This window comes from Oryctolagus cuniculus, chromosome 17 (genome assembly GCF_051225735.1).
Source record: "Oryctolagus cuniculus isolate XC-2025 breed Fujian yellow rabbit chromosome 17, ASM5122573v1, whole genome shotgun sequence".
NCBI classification, from domain to species: Eukaryota; Metazoa; Chordata; class Mammalia; order Lagomorpha; family Leporidae; genus Oryctolagus; species Oryctolagus cuniculus.
The window spans coordinates 25,255,729-25,277,594 of NC_142883.1; the positions used below are offsets into that span (position 1 = coordinate 25,255,729).

At 61.9% G+C, this 21,866-nt stretch overlaps 3 protein-coding genes across 14 annotated transcripts; 1 reads left to right on the forward strand and 2 right to left on the reverse strand.

The window, feature by feature from the left end:
- GNGT2 (G protein subunit gamma transducin 2) lies at nucleotides 1-4,889 on the reverse strand. Of its 3 annotated transcripts, XM_070060828.2 has the most exons (4): nucleotides 4,243-4,889; nucleotides 3,044-3,132; nucleotides 787-886; nucleotides 1-475 (listed from the first exon to the last, which is right to left on the reverse strand). In XM_070060828.2, the coding sequence occupies exons 3-4, from the start codon at nucleotides 868-870 to the stop codon at nucleotides 350-352; spliced, it is 210 nt and encodes a 69-aa protein (XP_069916929.1). In that variant the 5' UTR covers nucleotides 871-886; nucleotides 3,044-3,132; nucleotides 4,243-4,889; the 3' UTR covers nucleotides 1-349. The 3 variants fall into 3 exon arrangements, with proteins under 3 accessions (XP_069916929.1, XP_017204649.1, XP_089174247.1); XM_017349160.4 differs by lacking the exon at nucleotides 3,044-3,132 and having other exon boundaries at nucleotides 4,243-4,872; XM_089318121.1 differs by lacking the exon at nucleotides 4,243-4,889 and having other exon boundaries at nucleotides 3,044-3,167.
- Nucleotides 4,890-5,005: 116 nt separating this feature from the next.
- On the forward strand, nucleotides 5,006-13,665 carry ABI3 (ABI family member 3). Of its 3 annotated transcripts, none has more exons than XM_089318117.1 (8): nucleotides 5,006-5,139; nucleotides 9,263-9,430; nucleotides 10,363-10,552; nucleotides 11,535-11,620; nucleotides 11,776-11,871; nucleotides 12,052-12,212; nucleotides 12,696-12,833; nucleotides 13,190-13,665. In XM_089318117.1, exons 3-8 carry the CDS (start codon nucleotides 10,376-10,378, stop codon nucleotides 13,351-13,353), a joined length of 822 nt encoding a protein of 273 aa, XP_089174243.1. In that variant the 5' UTR covers nucleotides 5,006-5,139; nucleotides 9,263-9,430; nucleotides 10,363-10,375; the 3' UTR covers nucleotides 13,354-13,665. The 3 variants fall into 3 exon arrangements, with proteins under 3 accessions (XP_089174243.1, XP_002719352.3, XP_089174242.1); XM_002719306.6 differs by having other exon boundaries at nucleotides 10,376-10,552; XM_089318116.1 differs by having other exon boundaries at nucleotides 10,376-10,552; nucleotides 13,129-13,633.
- Nucleotides 13,666-13,907: 242 nt separating this feature from the next.
- On the reverse strand, nucleotides 13,908-20,250 carry PHOSPHO1 (phosphoethanolamine/phosphocholine phosphatase 1). 8 transcript variants are annotated; one of them, XM_051824885.3, is made up of 4 exons: nucleotides 19,898-20,250; nucleotides 18,848-18,944; nucleotides 17,599-17,692; nucleotides 13,908-15,615 (listed from the first exon to the last, which is right to left on the reverse strand). In XM_051824885.3, exon 4 carries the CDS (start codon nucleotides 15,486-15,488, stop codon nucleotides 14,739-14,741), a length of 750 nt encoding a protein of 249 aa, XP_051680845.1. In that variant the 5' UTR covers nucleotides 15,489-15,615; nucleotides 17,599-17,692; nucleotides 18,848-18,944; nucleotides 19,898-20,250; the 3' UTR covers nucleotides 13,908-14,738. The 8 variants fall into 8 exon arrangements, with proteins under 8 accessions (XP_051680845.1, XP_008269552.1, XP_008269551.1 ...); XM_008271330.5 differs by having other exon boundaries at nucleotides 17,599-17,658; nucleotides 19,898-20,239; XM_008271329.5 differs by having other exon boundaries at nucleotides 13,908-15,497; nucleotides 19,898-20,208.
- Between the last annotated feature and the right edge of the window lie 1,616 nt (nucleotides 20,251-21,866).

Genomic DNA, 21,866 nt, shown 5'->3' on the forward strand with positions numbered 1-21,866 from the left:
TTGGCGAAGACCTGAAACAGGACTTTATGAACTCTGTCATTAGGCCGTCGCGGTGATCCAAGCGACTAGGAAGAGGATCGCAGGCTGGGAGATGGGGAGGGGGAGGAGTCCCCCACCCCAAAGGACACTAATGTGCAGAGTGCATGGGGAGGTGGAGGGGCACTTCCAAGGCCCTCTTGAGCTCAGGGTACCCGGCAGCTCGGCAGCTCTACCGCCCAGGGCCCCGGCTTGGGGAGAGATGCACAGCCTTCTGGGACCGACAGAGGGAGCAAATTCACGGGTCCCCTGGGTGTCCCAGGACACTTGGGCCTGGCTGAGGAGGGACACTAGGCTTAGGGCGCCCAGCCTGTCAGCTTATCCGACAGGTGCCTTTCTCCTTGAAGGGATTCCTGTCCTCAGGGATGCCTTTGAGAAGGGGGTCGTTTCCAGCTTGGGCCTCCACGTATTCCCTGATGTCCTTGCCTGTCTTGGAAATCTGTGAAACACAAAACAGGGTCACAGTCCTTGTTGATTTCTCAGGATGCGGGACTTGTTCAGTCCAGGCAGACGGGGTTTCTAGACGTGGGGGGTGTGGGAGGGGATGGAGGAGGGGCAGGCAGGTGGGAGCCCCTGACTCGCACCTGTGTGGGCTGCTTGGCCAGGCCCAGGCCGGGCATGGGAAGGGTCTCTCCCGGGCTGGGGAGGTTCAGCAGCTCCACGGGGTCTCCCCCCAGCATCCCCCCACATCCTGCCCCGTGCCCTCAGCACCCGCGGCCCGGGAGAAGCCCCGGCAGGGAGGAGGCTCACCGGAGCTCTGGGGTTCTGCACCTCCTTCCGCAGCTGCTCCACCTCCATCTTCAGCAGCTCCTTCTCGCTGAGGTCCTGGGCCATCCTGCCCAGGAGACACCTGAGCCCAGAAGGGCAGTCAGCAACCAGGGCCCTAAATCACATCCGCGCTTCCGGCTCCCTCCACACCTCGACTCCTACTCTAGCCCTGCGGGGTCCTTCAGGTTCGAAGCCTCCTCGGCATCCCACACATCTTCACTGCCTCCCTCCACTCCTGCGCCACGGCGAGCCTGCTCCCAGTCTGGTGGGGGGTGAGCCTGCTCCCAGTCTGGTGGGGGGCGAGCCTGCTCCCAGTCTGGTGGGGGGTGAGCCTACTCCCAGTCTGGTGGGGGACGAGCCTGCTCCCAGTCTGGTGGGGGGTGAGCCTGCTCCCAGTCTGGTGGGGGACGAGCCTGCTCCCAGTCTGGTGGGGGGGTGAGCCTGCTCCCAGTCTGGTGGGGGGTGAGCCTACTCCCAGTCTGGTGGGGGGCGAGCCTGCTCCCAGTCTGGTGGGGGGCGAGCCTGCTCCCAGTCTGGTGGGGGGCGAGCCTGCTCCCAGTCTGGTGGGGGGCGAGCCTGCTCCCAGTCTGGTGGGGGACGAGCCTGCTCCCAGTCTGGTCGGGGGTGAGCCTGCTCCCAGTCTGGTGGGGGACGAGCCTGCTCCCAATCTGGTGGGGGGTGAGCCTGCTCCCAGTCTGGTGGGGGGTGAGCCTACTCCCAGTCTGGTGGGGGACGAGCCTGCTCCCAGTCTGGTGGGGGGTGAGCCTGCTCCCAGTCTGGTGGGGGGCAAGCCTGCTCCCAGTCTGGTGGGGGGCGAGCCTGCTCCCAGTCTGGTGGGGGGGTGAGCCTGCTCCCAGTCTGGTGGGGGGCGAGCCTGCTCCCAGTCTGGTGGGGGACGAGCCTGCTCCCAGTCTGGTGGGGGACGAGCCTCCTCCCAGTCTGGTGGGGGGCAAGCCTGCTCCCAGTCTGATGGAGGGCAAGCCTCCTCCCAGTCTGGTGGGGGAGGCGCGATCTTCGCCCTGGAATAAGCATCTGTTTAAGAAGGGAACAGAGAAGCGACACAAAGGAGCTTCCCGTAGCGCGGATGACTCGCGGAGCTCAGTTATTATTCCTCAGGGAGAAGCTTGCTTTTTCGTCTCTAAGTCCCTCTCGGCAGAGAAGGGGCTCTGGAGCCTGCTGGACCCCAGCTCCGACCCCAGCTCTGCCGCCTCCTTGCTGGGTGGCTTTGGCCAACTCACTCCACCTCCCTGAGGCTGTCTTACTCTCCCCACCTGCAAAAGGAGTGTAATCATAGTACCTAGCTCATAGGGCGATTGTGAGTGCTAAGAATGTAATGTGTATCAAATATTTTTTAAAGATTTATTTATTTGAAAGGCATAGTTACAGAGAGGCAGAGGCACACACACACACAGAGACAGAGACAGAGAGAGAGAGGGAGGGAGGGAGAAGTCTTCCATCTGCCAGTTCACTACCCAGCCACAACAGCTGGAGCTACACTGATCCGAAGCCAGGAGCAAGGAGATTTTTCTGGATCTCCCACATGGGTGCAGGGGCCCTTTTACTGCTTTCCCAGGCCACAGCAGAGAGCTAGATTGGAAGTGGAGGAGCTGGGACTTGAACCGGTGCTCATGTGGGTAGCCGGCACTGCAGGCGGCAGCTTTGCCCGCTACGCCACAGCGCCGGCCCCATCAGATATTTTAATACTCTGTGTGCCCCATCATGTATGATTAATGCCTGGATTACTATTGTCACTGATAATGAGATTATCATCACTGCAGGATGACAGGAAGGCCTGCCTGGTGCTCTCGCTGCAATAGTACTAAGACTGGGGCCAGGCATTGTGGCTTAGCAGGCTAGGCCACCACTTGGGATGCCTGCGTTCCACATCAGAGCGCCCAGTTCCGTCCCGGCTCCTCTGCTTCCGATCCAGCTTCCTGCTAATGTGCCCTGGAAGGCAGCAGATAATGGCTCGAGTACTTGAGTTCCTGCCAACCCATGGGAGAGACCCACTTGGAGGGCCTGACTCCAAGCTTCTGCCTGGCCAAGCCCTGGTTGTTGCGGGCATTTGGGGACTGAGCCAGTGGATGAAAGATCTCTATCTGTCGGTCTGTCTCTCTCTCTCTCTTTCTCTCTCTCTCTCTCTCTTTCTGTCACTCTGCCTTTGAAATAAATAAATCTTACAAACAAAACAAGACACCAATCCTGAGTCCCGGACCAGTACAACACCAGCCCCTCTCACCTGCCAGTGGGGAGCGCGCAGTCCACACCACCTCTCAGGACCCAGAAGCGCTGGTGTGTGAACCTCCCAGCTCCTCATCAGCTGAGAATCTTTGGATAAAGCAGATGGCCCGGACACCAAGGTCTCTGCCGCCTAAGCTGATCATAGGCTAAGGTTCTAAGCCCATGCATCCTCCTGAGCTCCTGAGCCCTCCTCGCCACTGGAGCAGAGACACTGACGCTCTCCCCATCAGAGCACACCAGGGACCAGACGCCAAATCCACCTGCCTCGGAGCCCCCCTCCTCCCCTCTCCCTGGCTTCATTCATCAGCCCCAGAGGCCTCCCTGGCTCCCACTCTAAGCCTCACAGTTGCCCCCTCCCCTGCTTTCTCCCAACCTCGGAGCCCGCACCGAGACTGTTCCTCCTGCTGACGCAAGTCCTGGACGAGCTCCTAACTTCCCTTATCCGGGAAGCCCTTGTGTCCCCACCGTGGGAGTCCCTGCGATTTGAGCCTGCAAGGGTGTCCTGGCTCACCCCTTGTTCACATAGTCCATAGCACTGTGCTCCTGGCTTACAATGCCGTGCTAGTTAGTCCCGGGCGCCACGGAGGCCACAATCGCCTGGGCCCACGCTGGTTGACCCCCACGCCCCCTGAGCCCTGAGTGTGGCTCTCATGTGCAGTCTCTGAGCCCTTGGTCTTTCTCGTGCTCTCCTCCCAGCATCAATCAAGGACTGTGTCATTTAACAGATGCTAAGCCTGGATCTGCCTGACACCTGTCAAATGGCAAGGGACCCCCTGCAGGAGGAGACACTAAGGGACCCCCGTGGTCAGTGAGGGTTCCTCTTATTTCCCGGCCTCTAGGCCAGGGCTGGGGAACCTCCTGCTCAGGGCCATTTGGATCGTTACAGCATCATGCAGGGGCCATATGAAATTGTCAGCTTGGAAATGAGCCTTCTGTAGAGGTACTGAATTTTGAGTCCTGCCTATGGAAGACTCAGCAGAGCCAGACCAGAGGATTTTGTGGGCCTTGCACCACCTGCAGGCCAGACATTCCCCTTCCCCCAGCTCCTGCCCTGGCCTAGGAGGGCAGAAACAGCGGGAGGAACAGGAGGATGTCCATTTTTCATCCTAATGTTCCCCGCGCCAGGACCCCAGGCCCACGTGCAGCTAGCAGTGAGCGCTAAGAACAGGAGACGGGGGACAGGACCTGAGCCCATACCTCCTGAGCTCCGCCGCTGCTTCCTGAACCTGGGAGGTCAACGTGGAATCTGCACCCGGTGCGTCTCAAGTCCAAGTCCTTCCTGTTGCTCAATCGGAGTCCCTCCCGCTACAGCTGCCCGGTTTCATCTTTGCCTGGTCTCCGGCAGGCGCAGGCCATGCCTAGCGGAGCCTTCTCGCTGGCCGCCCTGCAGGGACACCTTCCTGGTGTCCAGTCCTCTTGCTGTTTCCTATTGTTGCTGTGCCGCCACCGTCATCCGCTGTCCCCAAGCCGGACTGCTCTCCATGTCCCATCCACCCTCCACTCCCCCGTCCCGCGGTGACTCATCCCAGAGCTTCCCAAGGAAGCCCCCACCCTCTGCCCTTTCCTCCTCTCTTCCATGAGTGGAAAATCTACCCTCCCACCCCAATGCAGGCCAGCCCCCTTCCTCTCAGTCTCCCCTCCCAGCCCCCAGTCAGCCAGTTTCCTCTCTGGGACCAGGGAGCCATCACAGCCGCCCCGACCTTGGCTTCCTCTGCTGGGTGGAACTGGGGGCTGGGCCCCTGGCTTCCCCCTTCCTCGGGCAGGGGACAGAGGCACAGGCCCAGCCAGGGAGCAGGGACTGACTTCCTCTTGTCCCGGAATGAGCATGCCTGCCCTTCACAGGCAGGTTTGGGGCTCTCACGCAGAGGAAACCAAGAGGGCGGTGAGAGGGAGGGCAGGCAGAGCGACCAATCAAGGAAGGGCTGGGTGAGGCACAGAAGCTGCGGCTCCCGGGGGAGCCAGACGGAGGCCGGGGTGATGGCGGAGCTGCAGCAGCTGCAGAACCTGGACATCCCCACGGGCCGGGAGGCTCTGCGTGGCAACCACAGCGCCCTGCTGCGGGTGGCCGACTACTGCGAGGACAACTACGTGCAGGTAGGTGGAGGGGGGCCCCTCGCCCCCCAACCAAGGGTCCCCAGAGCCTAGCCCAGGCGGAGCCATGGAAACCATCCCAGCAGGTGCTCATCCCCCAGGCCTGGGCTGCAAATCATCAACTTCATCCGCGTCCTCCGAACTTCACCCAAGGTGGGGGACGGACAATTTGGGGTCAGGCAAGGCTAGTCCATTCTGGTCTCAGGCCTCACCCCGACTTCAGCTCCCCCAGCGCCCCAATATACAAACGCTGGCGCATCATCCGGTTTTCAGCAAGGCTCTAGGAGAGACTTTAGAAGAACTTCCCAAGGACAAAAGTGAGCTTGAGACAGAGGAGAGAAGGGAGTTAGCTCCTTGACAGTTGCAGAAGGCGGGGTAGGCTTAGTCAGGGAAGGGGTCCTGACACAGAGGCAGGGGGCTGGACAGCATGACTGCTGGCGACAGGCTACAGGCTACAGCAAGACAACGAGGGTAGCATTTTTTTTTTTTAATTTATTCGACAGGTAGAGTTACAGAATGAGAGAGAGAGACAGAGAGAAAGCTCTTCTGTCCGTTGGTTCACTTCCCAAATGGCCGCCACGGCCGGAGCTACGCCGATCCGAAGCCAGGAGCCAGGAGCTTCTTTCCTGGTCTCCCATGTGGGGGCAGGGCCCAAGCACTTGGGCCATCCTCCACTGCCCTCCCGGGCCACAGCAGAGAGTTGGCCTGGAAGAGGAGCAACTGGGACTAGAACCCAGCGCCCATATGGGATGCCGGCGCCACAGGCGGGAGATTAACCTAGTGTGCCACTGCGCAGGCCCCAAGGGTGGCATTTGTAGCATAGTTTTAAACATGGTGTGATTGTCCCAGGACCAAGAACGTGGATTTCTGGAAGGAGAGAATTTGAGGATGACCGAAACGCCTGGCTCCTTTGTTAGTCCTAACAAGTACCCTGGAGACCAAGGATCATAATGTCTATTTTAGGGGTTTGGAAATGGCGGCTCAGGGAGGTACAGGGACTTCTCTTTTTATTATTTTTTTCTGAAGATTTATTTATTTATTTGAGATGCAGAGTTACAGAGAGAGAGAGAGAGAGAGAGAGAGAGAGGTCTTCCATCCTCTGGTTCACTCTCCAAATGGCCTTAACGGCTGGAGCTGAGCTGGCCAGGAGTTTCTTCTGGGTCTCCCACATGGGTGCAGGGGCCCAAGGATTTGGGCCATCCTCCGCTGCTTTCCCAGGCCATAGCAGAGCTGGATCAGAAGTGGAGCAGCCGGGATCGAACCAGTGCGCATATGGGATGTTGGCACCACAAGCAGAGGCTTAGCCTGTTCTGCCACAGCGCCTGGCCCCAGGCTTTGAGCTCCACTCTCACCACCTTTCTGCCTCCTTGATAAGCTGCAGGCCAGACTCGTTACCCCCTGTGCAAAACTTGGTTTCCCTAATTGGTGCTGAGCAGGCCATGAGAAGCAGCGCAGGGACTTCCCAGCATCGTGAGAATGTGGCAAAGAAAGAAAAGAAAGCCCAAGGGAGCAGGTGCTCATGGGAAAGTGGCAGGTGAAAGAGTGGCGGTGACGGCACCAGAGAAAGGCCCCACGCCCTGACTTCGGGACAAGCGTATTCCCTGAGGGGCCTCCTCGTCTTCACCCCAGCAAGGAAGCTGAGCCTTGGAAAGGTTAAGTCATTTCCCAAAGGCCTGAGTGCTAGTGGCAGAGCCCGCTTCACACCCAGTTCACACCCTGCAGAGCACACTCCCTGACTCCCCAGCTCAAAGCTCTGTGCCGGGTGTGATCTGAGTCCCCGTGAGCAGCGAGTGGCCAGCCTGTAGAGGAGGGGGACCTTGGATTGCAAAGCGGCCACTTCGTCCCAGCGTGGAAAGGCACAATCCCACCACAGCCGAGGATAGAAGTAGCTACTTCCACACCTTTGGGTGCTCGTGTACCTCTTAGGGGCTTGCGGACGGTGTGCACCTGAGTCCAGGGTCCAGGCCTGCCACAAACTTAGGACGACGGCCAGCTTCCCCTGATCCGATCCTCAGAGCTTCCTTCGGGGGTGGTTACGCGGGCTCCACGTGAGAATGCGTGAAAGCCTTTAGCCGGGTGCCTGCCCCTTAAGAAAGGCCACATACATATCAGCCACTGGTATTATTATTGTTAAGGAATACACACGTGTATAATACAACCCAAACGCTCTGGGCATCAGAAGCCCTCACCCACACTGGACGTGCTGGGAGCCTGCTTTCTCTAGACAGAACGCTAACCACTAAACCACACCGCCGGTTACCTTTCCTAGTCTCTGAGGCTGCGTGGGGAAGCAAGTGCCTAAGATGACTTCCCAGATTGGCTTTAAGTGAGGCCTCCATCACCATTCCCAGAGGCCTGGCTCCCACGCCCTCCATGGCCATCCCTAGTCTCTCTGGCCACCCCAGCCAGGCGGCAGAAAACCTGTGGGGAGTGGGAGTGGGCCGGCTAGGTGGCAGCTGCAGGGTTCTCAGTCAAGGTTGATGGAGCCTGCGCACAGGGTGATTTGCATGGTGAGCCAGCGAGCAGCCAGCCACAGAGAGGGATTCTGCACCTCTGTCCCTCCAGGCCTGCTTCTGCGCCAAGACAAAGCCTAGGGGCCCTTGGCGTCCAGGCTTGAGGCATCCAGGCAGCGCCCATGACACCACTCCTGCCCGGGCTGATGAATGACACAAGGGATGGCGCTGTTCAGGAGGAGAGGGGCCAGCTCAGAAACCTGGGGGAGACCACCAGGGCAGTCCCTGCTCCGTGCTGGGCCTGTTTCTTCGCTTACTAAAGGCTGGCCTTGAACTAGAACACGGACACACTGTCCTTTCTGGTTTGAACATCTGAGTCTGACTGCTTTGTCTACTCAAGGCCCTCGGTGACAAGGGTCTCATGAGATGGAAATTTGGTTACGGATGCTGATGAGATGTAAATTGACAGGCAAGGGAGCATCTCTTTCCTGATGTTAGAAGAGAAAGGGGGGGCCAAAAAGTGGGGCTTCCCAGAAGGCTCTGGCTCAGGCTGGACCCTGCAGGCATCCTGGTCTTGCTCAGGACCTTGCCCCTGTAGTGTCTAGGCCTGCTCTCCACTGACAGGCACCTGCAGGCCTGGGCTAGAAGACCCCAGTGTGCAGCCTTGCCTGTGAGTCCTCTGGGTACCCCGGCTTCACCCTGCATCTGCTCCCCGCTCCCTAAGACACAGGCCAGGATACAGCAACTCCATGACCTGAGTGGAGATGAGGAAGCTGCCTGGGGAACCAACAGACTGGAGAAGCTTTGCCCCAGCTGGCCATGGGCTGATCCGGGACCAAAAAAAATAACCCTCCTTTGTCCTCAGCCACACGCTGCCCGCCCCTCCCCCCTCCACAGCCTGACAGTGTGACCCAGGGGCCTGGCCCACACCAGGAGGGTGGCTTGGGCCCCCATGCGATCATTAATGAACTCACAGAAACACATTTATGAAGTGTCCTCTTGTGCCAGAACAGAACAGCAAGCTCCCTGCTCTCATTACACATTTTAGTGGGAGGATAGACAATAAAGACAAGTGCAAAGGTCCTGAGGTGGATGCAACCTACTCGTTCAGCAATGGATATCCAGTAGCCAACGTGGCTGGAGGGGAGTGAGTGGGGAGGCGTGGTGGGGATGACGGGGGAAGAGAAAGCAGGAATCAGACCCAGAGAGGTGTGCACCAGCCCGGATTAGAACTTCAGAGTTTATTCTTGGTATATTGGGAACCCGTGATAGGGAATGGATGAGGAAGGAAGTCACCACACTCAGTTTCCCTATCCGAGTTCCCGAACACTGACCTGATGGTACACACCTGGTGAGCGTTTAAAGGCATGGATTCATTGGCCTCATGCTGAGGATTTCAGTTGGAAGGCCTGGGGTGGGGGGGGACTTAGTTTGCCTCTTCCAGCCAGTATCACCTTTCGCTTCTTCACTGCTCCCTGATCACCGAGAACAGCTCGGAACCGACGTCTTCAGGAAGGCGATCGGGTCATCCCCATGGCCGCCACCGCAGACACTTATGGGGGCTGCTGCCTTCTCCCAGCTCAGCCCTTGTCTGTGTGCTCTCCCGCCCTTCTCAGCCAGGGGCCTGGCAGAAGGGGCTGGCCTCAGGCCAGGGCCGTGTGTGTGTATTTCAGGCCACAGACAAGCGGAAGGCGCTAGAGGAGACCATGGCCTTCACGACTCAGGCTTTGGCCAGCGTGGCCTACCAGGTGGGCAACCTGGCAGGGAACACACTGCGCATGCTGGACCTGCAGGGGGCTGCCCTGCGCCAGGTGGAAGCCCGCGTGAGCACCCTGGGCCAGGTAAGGGACTGACAAGGGCGTCTCACACCAGCCCCATCCTGACAGTCCCCGCAGCTCGGGTCCCCTCCTGCAGAACTGCACCCTACCCGTGCATCTGAGGCCTCTTTGTCTCTATGGCTGTGTTTCAGGCATGGGCTGGGCTGTCTACCCCAGGTACCCTCTGCTGTCTGCCCCAGGGCATTAGAAAGTGGTCTACCAAGCATGGGGGCTGCAAGGGACAGGAAGGAAGCAGATGAGCCCTGTTTGCCTCTGCATGCCAACAGACAGCTGTGGCTTTAAATTGGTGGCCTGCACCCAGGGCCACCACCCAGCCTGTCCCCTCTCCATCCCCCCGCCCTTCTGGCCCACACCCCCTCCTCCTTCCTTCCTGGGGCCCTGCCCGAGGCCTGGCCCCACCAAGTACACGCACAGATCCCTTGGCACGTGCAGCATGCACGCAGTCAGCGCACGCACCGGGCGTGTCCTTCCTCTCACCCCAGCAGACCCGGGTTCCCACCCTCAGTGCTGATTCCTCTGCAGAGCGTCCCAAGAAGAAGTGACCGGACTTGTTTGTCCCCCAGAAGGCAGAGTGGCTCCAGCCACCGTTCCCTGTCCCCTCCCCCGTGACCGCCTCTGCCCCGGAGCCGGCCTGGCCTCTAGTCTCTTCCCAGCTTCCCTGGGGATGTTGGATTTTCTCTTTTCCTCCTGTTCCTGCTCGGCTAATAATAACCCTCATTCTCTTCCTCCAGGAAGTTGCTCTAAAGTGGCTCTGTCCTCTCCCCCACCTTTCTCAATTGCTGTGTGGCCTTGGGGACAAAACTCACTCTTTCTCTGGGCCTCGCTGTCTCCCATGGTCCCCATCTCCACCCTAATATCTCTACCCCATTCCTTAGTGAGAAGGGGGCTGGAATCAGACAGCACCCCCCTCCCCGCCACACCACTGTCACCTCCAGCCCTGTCGCGCAGATGGTGAACATGCATTTGGAGAAGGTGGCCCGACGGGAGATTGGCACCTTAGCCACTGTCCAGCAGCTGCCCCCTGGCCAGAAGGTCATCGCCCCCGAGAGCCTGCCCCCCCTCACGCCCTACTACAGGAAACCCCTCAACTTCGGCTGCCTGGATGACGTTGGCCACGGGATCAAGGTAGTGATGGGGGCCCCGTCTCCCCACAGTACAGTCTCTCCTAGACCCTGGCCCTCATCTCAACCTGAGACCCCTTTCCCCAAAGCCATCCTGCCCCCTCTTTTCCAGCCTCTGCAAGCCCCCAGCCCATGATCTGCTGAGACTGGGGTCCTGGCACCCTCCCCCACACTGTGGCTGCTGGGTGTGGGTGTCGCATGAGAACAGAACAGAACTTCCTCTGTCTGGGGGTTTGAGGTACCGCGCTGAGCAGCCTTCCCGCTCACTCGCTCTCAGCCCATGACCTTCTTGGCAGTGAGAGATGGCTCACGCACACGGCGACATCACTCCTTTGCCACCCTATCACAGCGGCCCCCACAAGAGGGGCACAACACTCCTCCAGTTACCTCCCTTCCCAAAACTCCTTCCCAGGGTCCCACTTAGAGTCCCCTCTGTCACGGCCCTGGGGAGCCTCAGCAAACAGAATCGCACCTCCCTGCCGGCGCCTTGGGGAAGCCGGTGGCTAACAGAAGCGCCATCTTGCACGGGGCTTTGCACCTGTCCGCTGAGCACTCAGCGCTAAGTGGCCTGGGCCCTGCCCAGGTGGGACCAGCCTTCCCCAGCCCCTCCCTCCGCCCTTCAAAGCTGGGGACCACCGAGCCAGGGCTGTGCTCTGAGATGGCTTTGGGGAGGGGCTGGGATGAACACCCCCCCCCCCACCACCACCAACCCTCGCCCCAGCCCGCTGCGGCCACACACAGGAAGCGGCCCTCAGACTGCGTCTGCGCTCCGAGGTTTCTTTCGGTCGCTTGGGTTTCGGCAGAGACAGAGGGGGTGGGGACGGCGTAGGGCGGCAGAGGGGCCTGGGAAGTGGAAGTGGGAACTTGTGGTGCGCGCGCTCTCCCTCCTGGGTCTCGGCCGCCCATCCCCCACTTCCTCCCTGGGATGGGTGGAGCGCGCACCACCCCCACCCCAGGTGTCAGCCCCGCGCCCTACTCCCGCACAGGACCTGAGCACGCAGCTGTCGCGGACCGGGACCCTGTCTCGCAAGAATATCAAGACACCCGCCGCCCCTGCCTCCGCCACACTGGGGTGAGGCTTCGCCGCGACCCCAACCAGCCTGGCCCTGCCCCACCCACGCCCACAGTACCTGGCGCCTTGACCTTTATGGTGACAGGCCTGAGGCTGGCGCCTCGCCCCCGCCCCTTCGCACCCGGAAACCTTTTGCCTCCCTCCCCCCCGCCCAGGAGACCACCCCGGATCCCCGAGCCGGTGCAGCCTCCCACAGTACCGGACGGCAGACTCTCCGCCGCCTCATCCGCCTCTTCCTTGGCCTCAGCAGGGTGAGTCCTTCAAGACCAAGTGGGTGATGCTGGGGGTGTGTGGTTTTGTCACCGTGATTCTGGGGGTTCAGGATCTCCGGGACCCAGCACTGGGCAGTGAAGGGGCGGGACCAGCCGGGCATACCGGATTACGGAACGTGTGCCCTAAGCGAGCCGGGCCCTGCTCTCTTCCGTCTACAGCAGCGCCGACGGTGGCGGTGGGGTCTCCGCGCCCAAGGGACAGGAGGCACCCCCACCGCCACCGCCACCGCCACTTAGCTCTTTGGCCCTGCCACCTCCTCCTGCCAACGAGGTCTTCCTGCCCCCGCCTCCCCCGGAGGAGCTGTCCCCGCCCCCTCCAGGTAAGGACCCCGCCCCCCTGCAGGGTCTCTGTCGCTTCCGGACGCTGCCCCGACCCCACCCTTCTGGGATCTAACCCGGACGCCCCAGGAAACGCTTCGCCCAGGCGAGGGAAACGGAGGGAGAGGAAGAGCAGGAATCGAATTAATCGTTCAACGCCTGCTGCGCATGGGGCCCCGGGCTCCCAGCTTCTCAGCCATAATTGAAACTTCACAACCCCGAGCCTCGGCTCTGCCCACACGCATTCAACAGATGAGACTGAGAGTTTAGTGGCCTGCCCGAGTCCCTCGGCTCACGAGTGGTGCTGTCCGACCGCCCTTTCGGCGTGGACCGGGAGCACCTGCCAGAGGCACCGTGCGGGCACCAGGCCGCTGAGGGTAGCAGAGAGCTTGTACCAAGCCGGGAGACTCGACAGCGAAAGGCCCTTGGCGGAGGGAGGGTTCCCGGCGCCGCGCTTTGCAGCCTGCTTTCTCTCCTACTCCCAGCCGAAGAGCTGCCCCCGCCCCTGGACCTGCCCCCTCCTCCGCCCCTAGACGTGGACGAGCTGGAGCTGCTGCCTCCGCCCCCGCCAGGCTTTGGGCCGGAAGAACCCAGCTGGGTCCCTGCAGCCTACTTGGAGAAAGGTACCTGACGCTGGGCACTGGAGGGCACCTCGTCCCAGGTCCCGGGTCTGGCCTCTGCTGCTGCCCTGTCCCAACTTTACTTCCCTCTAGACACCTACCCCACTCCGGCAAAGGGGTTCTTCCCTTAACCTCCCGCCACATACCCACACGCACATGCGCACGCGCGCCTCACATATGCTTTCCAATGAGCCGAGCTCAGAACCAAGCTGGGTGGACAGCAGCCACCCGGTGCTGGATATTAACGGATCCTGAAGGTTTGGGAGCCCCGCAACCTTCTCCCCTAAATGCTCCCCAGGGTCCAGTATTCCCCGGGGGCCTCCCCGCACACCTCAGCCACCCTCTCCCCCGGCCTGCAGTGGTGACTCTGCACCCGTACACCGCGCAGAAGGACAATGAGCTCTCCTTCTCCGAGGGCACGGTCATGTACGTCACGCGCCGCTACTCTGACGGCTGGTGCGAGGGCGTCAGCTCTGAGGGCGCTGGATTCTTCCCCGGGAACTATGTGGAGCCCAGCTGCTGACCGCCCAGGGCTCTCCCTGTGCCCACCCAGGCTCCGAGCCGAGCCAGCCCGCTGGACTGGGCTGCCCGCATTTTGCGATGTGAGCTGTGCAGTCTGTCCCTTCCCCCTCCCCCCAAAGTGGGGGCCCTGGGGAGAGAAGGTACTCGGAGGTCTGCTGCAGACTGGACAGAACCGGAGGCCGAGGAGTGTGGGGATGACCCTGGCCACAGAGGATCCCTCCCACGTGCTGGGTGGGGTCTCCAGCTTCAAGTGCCAACTCTGAATAAAGCGGATGACCTGACAGCTGCCCCGCGGGACTAGGGGGCCAAAAGACACCCAGTTCTGCTAATGACCGCACCTCTCCTGGGCCTGCCACACCCCAGAGGCCCCTCTGCAGTGGGGGGACTGCACCCGGCTCTTTTGACCCTCGCTTGCTGTGCGTGTTGTGTTGGGTCGTGGCTCCTCAACTTGAGGAGTGGGGACAGTCTCCCCCAGTTAAGTGGGGGCTGTCAGGAAGCAACAGCGCGCCTCCCCCTGCCCTCGTGGACCACGGCACCACAAATCTCAGACACAGGTTCCCCTTCGCCTGCTTTATAGTTCTGACACCAGAAGGGAGGAGGACATGGGGTTCCCTGGTTCTGCTTAAAAACATCATGGCTTTCTGTTCCGTACAGGTGGGTGGAGGGGGAAGGCGCAGAGGGCGGCTTTGGTGCGTTCTCCCGTCTCTTGCGGCATAGGCGAGGCTGCGGGGCGAGGGTCCCGGGAGCGCCGGACCTGAGTTGGGCTGGATGCTACCTCGTTCCACCGGCAGGGGGCGACTGTTCGCTCTGGCTTTTCTCTTCCACGCTGGGGTGCTGAAGGGATGGGCCAAGGTGTAGTAGCGAGTACACGAACTGTGTAGGGGCGTGGCGAGATGGAAAAGGCTTGGAGCTGTCGGCGGAACGGAGAGCGTCAACTTTCTCCGCGGGGAGTCCGAGTGGCCATGCGGACTTCGGGTGCCTGGGTCCCTTTGATAGAAGACTGGAGAGGGGTCGTTAGGAGGCCGAGGCGGCAGTGAGAGCGGTGGAGGAGGTGCCCTCTGTCACCATCCAGGGTCCCCTGCCGCCCAGGGTCTTGGAAGGGTCCCCACTGCCTTCCAGGGTGGGCGCAGGACCCCGCATGCGCTGCACTCCAGAGCTTAACTGCGGTGAAGGGGGTGGGCGGGGAGAAGGGGGGAGGCAGCTGGGCGGGGCTCACTGCATAGACGGGAACGGCTTGGGGGGCCACCCCTCCCTGGGAGACGCCGGGAGGGTCAGCGCCAAGCGCAAGAGCAAGGAAACAGCCAACTCGCGGGTCTTCCCCGACGGCCCCCGCCCCGCGCCCTCAGCCGCTCGCCGGCCCAGGGCGCCCCCTGCAGGCGAGCGTCTTCAGCACGTCTTGAGCACCTGCTGCAGGTGGAGGCGCACGTCGGCGGCTGTCTCCCAGGGCACCACGCTGGCGCGGAAGGAGCTGGGCTCGGCTTTCTGCGCCTCTTGGATGAGGCGGTGCATGGGGTAGCCGCGGCGCGGGAAGGCCACGTCGCCGCCCGCCAGCAGCCCCATGGGGCAGAAGTCGTTGGCGCCATCGCCCACGTAAAAGAGGCGCTCGAAGTGCACCCCGTCGTGGGCCCTCTCGCGCAGGTAGTCGCTGAGCACCTTGTGTTTGCACATGTTGGCGGGGCAGCGCGCGCAGCTGTGCGTGTGGAAGGGCCGCAGCGCCAGCAGCCCCCGTGCGTCGGGCCCCGACGGGTTGCTGAGGATGCGGCGGAACAAGCCGTGGTGGCCAGCAGCGCGCAGCGCACTCTCCACGCCGAAGGTGTTGGCATCCGAGATGAGAATGACCTCGAAGCAGGTGCCCTGCTTAGACACAAACTGCAGCAGGTCGCCCATGCCCGGCGTCAGGGGGATGGCCTCGTAGACGGCGCGCAGGTCCCGCGGCCGCACGCCCTGCTCGCCCAGGTACTTGAACACGCGCTGCATGTACTCGTTGTAGAAGCCCTCGCGGTAGGTGGCTCGCAGGCTCTCGGGCAGCCGCTGGCCCGGCGCGGCGCGCACGATCGAGTCGTCGCTGTTTTCGTCCACGATGGTCTCGTCGAAGTCGAAGGTCAGGAGGAAGCGCGGGGCGCTCTGGGCAGCCATCCCGCCGTCCTGGGAGCAGGGGGGGAGGGAGCAGCAGGAGGAGGAGGAGGCAAGCGAGAGGGGGCGCGGCGGGAGCCGGCCAGGAAGAGGCTGGTTAGCAGGCCAGAGGCGCTGGCACGTCCAGGACCTGAGGAGGACCCGAGGCTGGTTAAGCTGGGAGCAGCACCCAACACCCCACCACCCCCCATCCGCGCCCTCTACCAGCCTAACCCCTAGACCCGGAAGGACTTCTTTGGCCCCTGTTCTCTGTCCCCCTGAGCCAGGACCACGGAGGCTTGGCAAGGGCCAGCTTCCAAGGGCCCCCTCCCCTTGGAAGACTTCTGTTGGGGAGACTTCCGGTGGCCCTTGAAGCTGGTGTAAGCCACAAGGGGGGGACAGAAGGAGGAACTTTCCACTCCCTCCCCAACACAAAGGCAGGCAAAGAGACCACCCATGCACCCTCCTCCTCCTCCCCTGGGTCCTTGTGAAACCCAACCAGGAGCCAGGTCCCAGGGACGACTTTGGGGCAGCAACCAAGGCACATGGGGTGCCAGGTCCCAGGGTCTGGATGGAGTGTCAGCCCCAGGCCTGGAGACTTGGGTACGTAGGTCTCTCTGGCCAGAGAAGTGGATTTTAGGCCTTAGAGTAAAAAACCAGCTGTGTACACTGACCAGCTAAGACCCAGGAAGGCTCTGCGAGCTGCTGCCAGCCCCAGGGCGCTGGGCAGGGGTCCGGGGCCTGGACACAGCTTTGCCAGGAATGGTTAGGGCCCTGGCTGCCAGCTCATCACTAGTCACTTGCCAGTTCCCCAGGAGGGACGTGTCAGCGGGTGGGGTTTCTGCCAGAGTCCGAAGCAAGCGGGCAGCAGGAGAAGCAGTGGGGCTGGGGGAGGTTGGAGCCTCCCGGGCAAGGCCACGACACACCTGGGAGACAGGTAAGGGAGAGGAAAGAGAGCAGCAGAGGCTGACAAGGCAGAGGGGGAGGAGCAGGCAGCAGGACCAGGGGAGCTAAGAGGAAGTTGTGCTAAGGCAGCCTGGAAACAGACAGCCAGAGACAGGAAGATGGTGAGGGTGGGAGCTCCGGGAAGTGGAGACCTTGGACCAGGGAGGATGGGGGACATGGGGGACAGCAGCGGAGGGGTCAGGGCACAAAGCGAGGCAAGCAAATGGAGACGCAGGAGCCCCCAGCGGCGCGGCCCTGCCGCCTTTGCCCGAGAGAGCATGTGCGACCTCCCAGCACCCTTTCCTGCACTGCCTTTCCCCTCCCCTCTCATCCCGGGCAGGGGGGATGCACCCAGTGCTCTTTCCGTTTCTTCCTCCCCCTCTGCGAATGCCGCCCTGTGCATGCCCTAGCACAGTTTGTGAAATGTTAGTCCCAGCTCTACATTTCACAAGAGGTATGTGGGGGCTGGCACTGTGGCATAGTGGGTAAAGCCGCCGCCTGCAGTGCCGGCATCCCATATGGGCACTGGTTCTATCCTGGCTGCTCCACTTCTGATCCAGCTCTCTGCTATGGCCTGGAAAAAGCAGTGGAAAATGGCCCAAGTGTTTGGGCCCCTGCACCCATGTGGGAGACCCAGATGAAGCTCCTGGCTCCTGGCTTCAGATCGGCTTAGCTTCAGCCGTTGCAGCCATTTTGGGAGTGAACCAGCAAATGGAAGATCTCTCTCTCTCTCTCTCTCTGCCTCTCTGAAACTCTACTTTTCAAATAAGTAAATAAATCTATATTTTAAAAAACTCTTGCAAAGAGGCATGTGAACAGAACTGTCCCTTGCCCTCAGCCTTAGAGCCACCCTCTGGTCTCAGCAACTTCCCTTCAGGGGGTCTCAGTGCCAGGCTGAGCTGAAGGGGGGACTGGAGAGGGCCCCTCCCACCCCTCGATGGAAAGTGGGGGCTGAGATGGCTGGAGAGGGCCCCTCCCACCCCTCGATGGAAGGTGGGGGCTGAGATGGCTGGAGAGGGCCCCTCCCACCCCTCGATGGAAAGTGGGGGCTGAGATGGCTGGAGAGGGCCCCTCCCACCCCTCGATGGAAAGTGGGGGCTGAGATGGCTGGAGAGGGCCCCCCCCACCCCTCGATGGAAGGTGGGGGCTGAGATGGCATCCCAAGAGATCCCTGGAGGGCCCCACTTACCCTAGACAGGCATCGGAGGCCAGCAACTGGAAAACACCCGCTCATTGTCAGCACATCACCCTGGGCAGCACGAGAAGGGGATCTGTTGGAGCGCCTGACAAACGCAGAATCCATCAGGTGCTAAGCCGCTGGCTTAGCTTTCACCGCTAGTGCCCGTCTGCTGAGCCCCCAGGGTCTCACTACAAGCGACCCCTGAAACAGACCCGGCCCGCGGAGCACCTCATTAAGCTCAGCAAGGGAGAAGGCTCGGCAATGTTGGCTAACTTGCTGAGGCCATGCTGTGTCCTACTCGGGCCAGTTCCTGGCTCCAGCACCCCAGCTTTGGTCAAATAAGCCCTGGACCTCTGTAGGGAAGGCAAAGCTGTGGACCCGGCAGCCTTGTACCGGGAGAGGAGCACAGATCTGGCTGGCTGCTGCCCTCTGGTGGTGCCAGTGTGCTACTTAAACCCCTCTGACAGTCAAGAGAAGCTCCCCTGGCCGTTCCAGGCAGGGCAGCAGGGCAAAACAGGTATCCTACAGGACAGGGACTGGGACATTCCAGGATGAAGGTCCAGGCTCCAGCACCTTCCATCTTGAGAGCCCCCTTCTCCCTCAACTCCCCGAACACACATGCATTGAACCCTTCCGGTAAGAATGGGATGTGGGTCTTAGCTTTGATGAACTTTTAATCTGGGAATTGGGAAAGTTGGCCCAAGCTGACCTGGGACATGAGCAAAGGCAGGGGGGTGGAGGAGAGACACGGGCTAGAGAGAAGAGAGAGAAGAGGGACAACAAAGGGGAGGAACTCATGCTGGGGAGGGGGACAAGGGCCACCCCAGACAGAATCCTGGCTGCTAGTGAGTGTCCAGGCGGCCCAGGGGAGTCAGAGGAGAAAGGTCAGACAGTCAACACGGGCAGGCACGTGTCGGGCACGGGGAGCAGCAAGAGGTGAATACACAGAATGCAGAGGTCACCGCACCACCCAGACGCCCATTGTCACCCCCAGATAAGGGTCTCCTTGCCTTGCTCTGGTTTTTCCCCCCCTTTTTTGGGGGGGGGATATTCTATTGATATTTCTCATAGGGAAAAGATGCATTTTCTTAAATCTGATGGCAGGATTTAGGGAAATCTCTGATGCATGTGTTGTCTTAATCTTCAAGGGAGAAAGGCCTCTGGCCTCCTAGGTGCCTTCCCCCCTGGGGGGAAACTGAGGTCAAGCCCCGGGACCTGTTCCCCACTGGCCTCCAAAACATTCCAAAAGGCCGCTTACCTCTGGCAGCTGTGTCCCTAGTGATGGAAGGCTTCCGTGGCCACCAAGAAGAGTTCCCAGCAGGAAGGGGCTGTGGCTCTGAGCTTCTCTGTCCCGGCTGGAGGCAGAGCGAGAAGGGAGCTTCAGGAGGTGCCAGGGAGTTCCCTGCTAGTCCAATCAAGAAATCCTCCCGGCCTTTCATGCAAATGCGCTTAGGGTCAGAGGGGGAGGGGGTGGGAGGTGCCAAGGGGTGGGGGGGGGGCACCCCTCCCTACAGAAGCCCTGAGTTCCCGCTTTCCCTCTTCAGGGGTGGGGTGAGCTCCGGGGAAGCTTTGGGACAGTGAGGACCCAGAAATCCCAATCAGAGCCCGCGCTGCCTCCTCCATCACAATCACTACAAATCAAACCCTGCCACTCAGCTGGAATTCACTCCCTCAGACAGTGCCCATCACCACCAAGAAGCAAAGAGGGAGGAAAAGGCCCAGAGAGGCCAGGCTAGCATCCCGGGGTCACACAGCATTTGAATCACTAGAACTCTAGATCCTCCGGAGCCTTTTGGGAGACTCCCAGCTAGGGACCCCCTTAGGCTGTCCCAACCAGCGGAAGGTGAGAGACCCACGCCCTGGTGCCAGTGAGGAGCTGGGACCAGCAGTTACCCAGGGCTCTCCCTACCAGGGCGGATACGCCCAGAGGGGATCCCCACCGGGTAGGGACAGGAGGTGGCAGCCGCCCGTGGGGGAGGGGGGAGAGATATTTTTAGAGGTGACTGGAAAGCAGGCACTCTGGCACATCCCCAGCTGGCGGGCTCCCCGCTCCACTGCGGGCGGGGGGCGCGCGGCTCGGGGACAGGAGGGCTTGTGGGTGGCCGGCGGCAAGGGACACCGACTCCTTGGCTCGGCGGAGCCGCGGAACGAAGGGGTGCCCGGGCGCCGCGTTCCCGGGGCAGGAGAGGGAAGGGGAGTCATTCCTCTCCTCCAGGGACTCCTCCACCGCCCCGCGCGGGAGGAGCGTCCTCAAAGTGTACACAGTGCCCACCCCACGCCGGGACCCCAGCCCTTCCCCAGGACTCACGTGGGAGCGGGGGCGGCGGCGGCAGCAGAGTCTGTCCTGGCTGAGTTTGCAGAGTACCGAGTGGGCAAGGGGGCTGGCTAAGGCAATGGGGCGCAGAATGGAGCAAGGGGTGCTTACGGGGATTGGAGGGGACGTGGTGTCTTATCCACCCCCAGATTGCTGGGCTCCAGCTCACGAGTCCCTCTAGTCCCGAGGGACCGTGGATGATGTGCGTCTGGGCCGTCCCCTCCACCTGCCCCCCATCCCCCCGGGCCGCCGCCGCCGCCGCCGCCGCCGCCGCGTCCCCTTTAAATGCCGGGGAGCCGGAGCCCGAGCCGCGGCCGGCGCTGCGGCTGCTGCAGCACCCGGGCCCACCGCAGTCCCCGCACGTCACAAGCGGCCGGCCAATCGCGGCGGCGCCGGCGCACATCAAAGGGGCGGGCCGCCGGCGGGCCACGCCTCCAGGCTGCCCCAGGGGCTCCGGGAGCGCGGAGCCAAGGTGGGATTGGGCGCCGCGGAGAGGGGTGGGAGGGCTCGCGTCCCTCCCAAGGAGCGGGGGTGGGGGGCACCTCGTCCCCGCGCCTGGGGACAGCTGCGGAGCGCCCCTGCGCGCACACCTGGAAATGCTGGGGCAGTGCACTTGTTCAACCTCCGCCTGCCGGGCCCCGATCCCGAGCGTTCGCAGAAAGACCCTCCACCCCGAGCCGGTCCCAAGCTTCGTTCCTCCAGCCGGGCGGCAGGCACGGGCTGACCCGGCCCGGGACAGCAGTGCCTCTTCCACGTGTGCGGAGCCAGGTGCCCTCTGCCCTCCAGGCAGAGTCCCAGCGACCCGAGATGGCCGGGAGGAGGGGTTCTCCCGCTCCCCTAAGTCGCAGACGCCGGCTGGGGTCCCCGCTTGGGTCGTCCCTGCCTAGACGGTGTTGTCTATAAAACCCGCTTCCTCCTCCGCGTCCGTTCCCGGCCGCAGTCGGCCTTTCCCCCCGTTCCGCGCCCCTCCCTCGCCGCACGCAGGTGAGGTTGTGCTTGTGGGGGGGAGGTGAAACTCGGCTTGGCTGGGGACACTACGAAGCGGGCGTTGGGCGCCACTGCCACCTTCGCGGCGCGGTGTTTACCACCCGCAGGAGAAAGGATTTGCCCAGGGTTCACAGCCAGGGTCGTGGGTGGAGGTGGGGGTGGTGTCTGACTCCGGCCCTTCCTGAGACTGCCCCGGGCGCTGTCCGGGGAGGGAGCCAGACCCGGGGCTGGAAGAGAGGGACCCGGATCTGCGAGGAATTCACCTGATTTCTATGCCTGGGGCTGGGGACGGACCGGCTGTAGTTCCCACCCGTGCCACGGGGCCCAAGCACTAAGAGCTGCAGTACCCTTCCTGAAACCCAGCGCCTTCCGCCTCCTCTCTCCTCACGCGGTCCTGGAACCAGCCCACCCTGATTTCCTCTCCCTAAGACCACCTCCTTCACAACGCCTTTCCCCATCCCAGACCCTCCCTGCTGTGGGGGGCGCCCGCCTCATCCCTGCTCTGCCGCCCTGCAAGTCCTGAGCACTGACGAGGAGCTGAAGTAATCTTGCAGGTGCAGCTCCTGGCAGCCGCCACCCTGCGATGTACCAGGTGCCGCGTGCCTGCCGGCCCGGGCTCATTTTCCTGCTGGGTAATCCAGGCTCCAGGGCTGGAGCTTGCTGGGGTCACCCTGCTGGTGGGTGGTAACGCTGGAATTCCACCTGTCACCTCACACCGTCTCATTTGGTGTCACAAACGCCCCTCCCTTCCCTGGTACCCAACATGGGGGCAGGATGGAGTTTGAGTGTCTCCCAGTAGGACTTAGATGCTTGTTGAGTGGAACAAGTTCCCTGCTGTGCTCAGCCACTGCTGTGAAAGCCTTCCGTTTGTATTCCCTCAGGGAGTGCAGTGGAGGATGGCCCAAGTCCTTGGGCCCTGCACCCCATGGGAGACCAGGATAAGCACCTGGCTCCTGCCTTCGGATCAGCGCGGTGC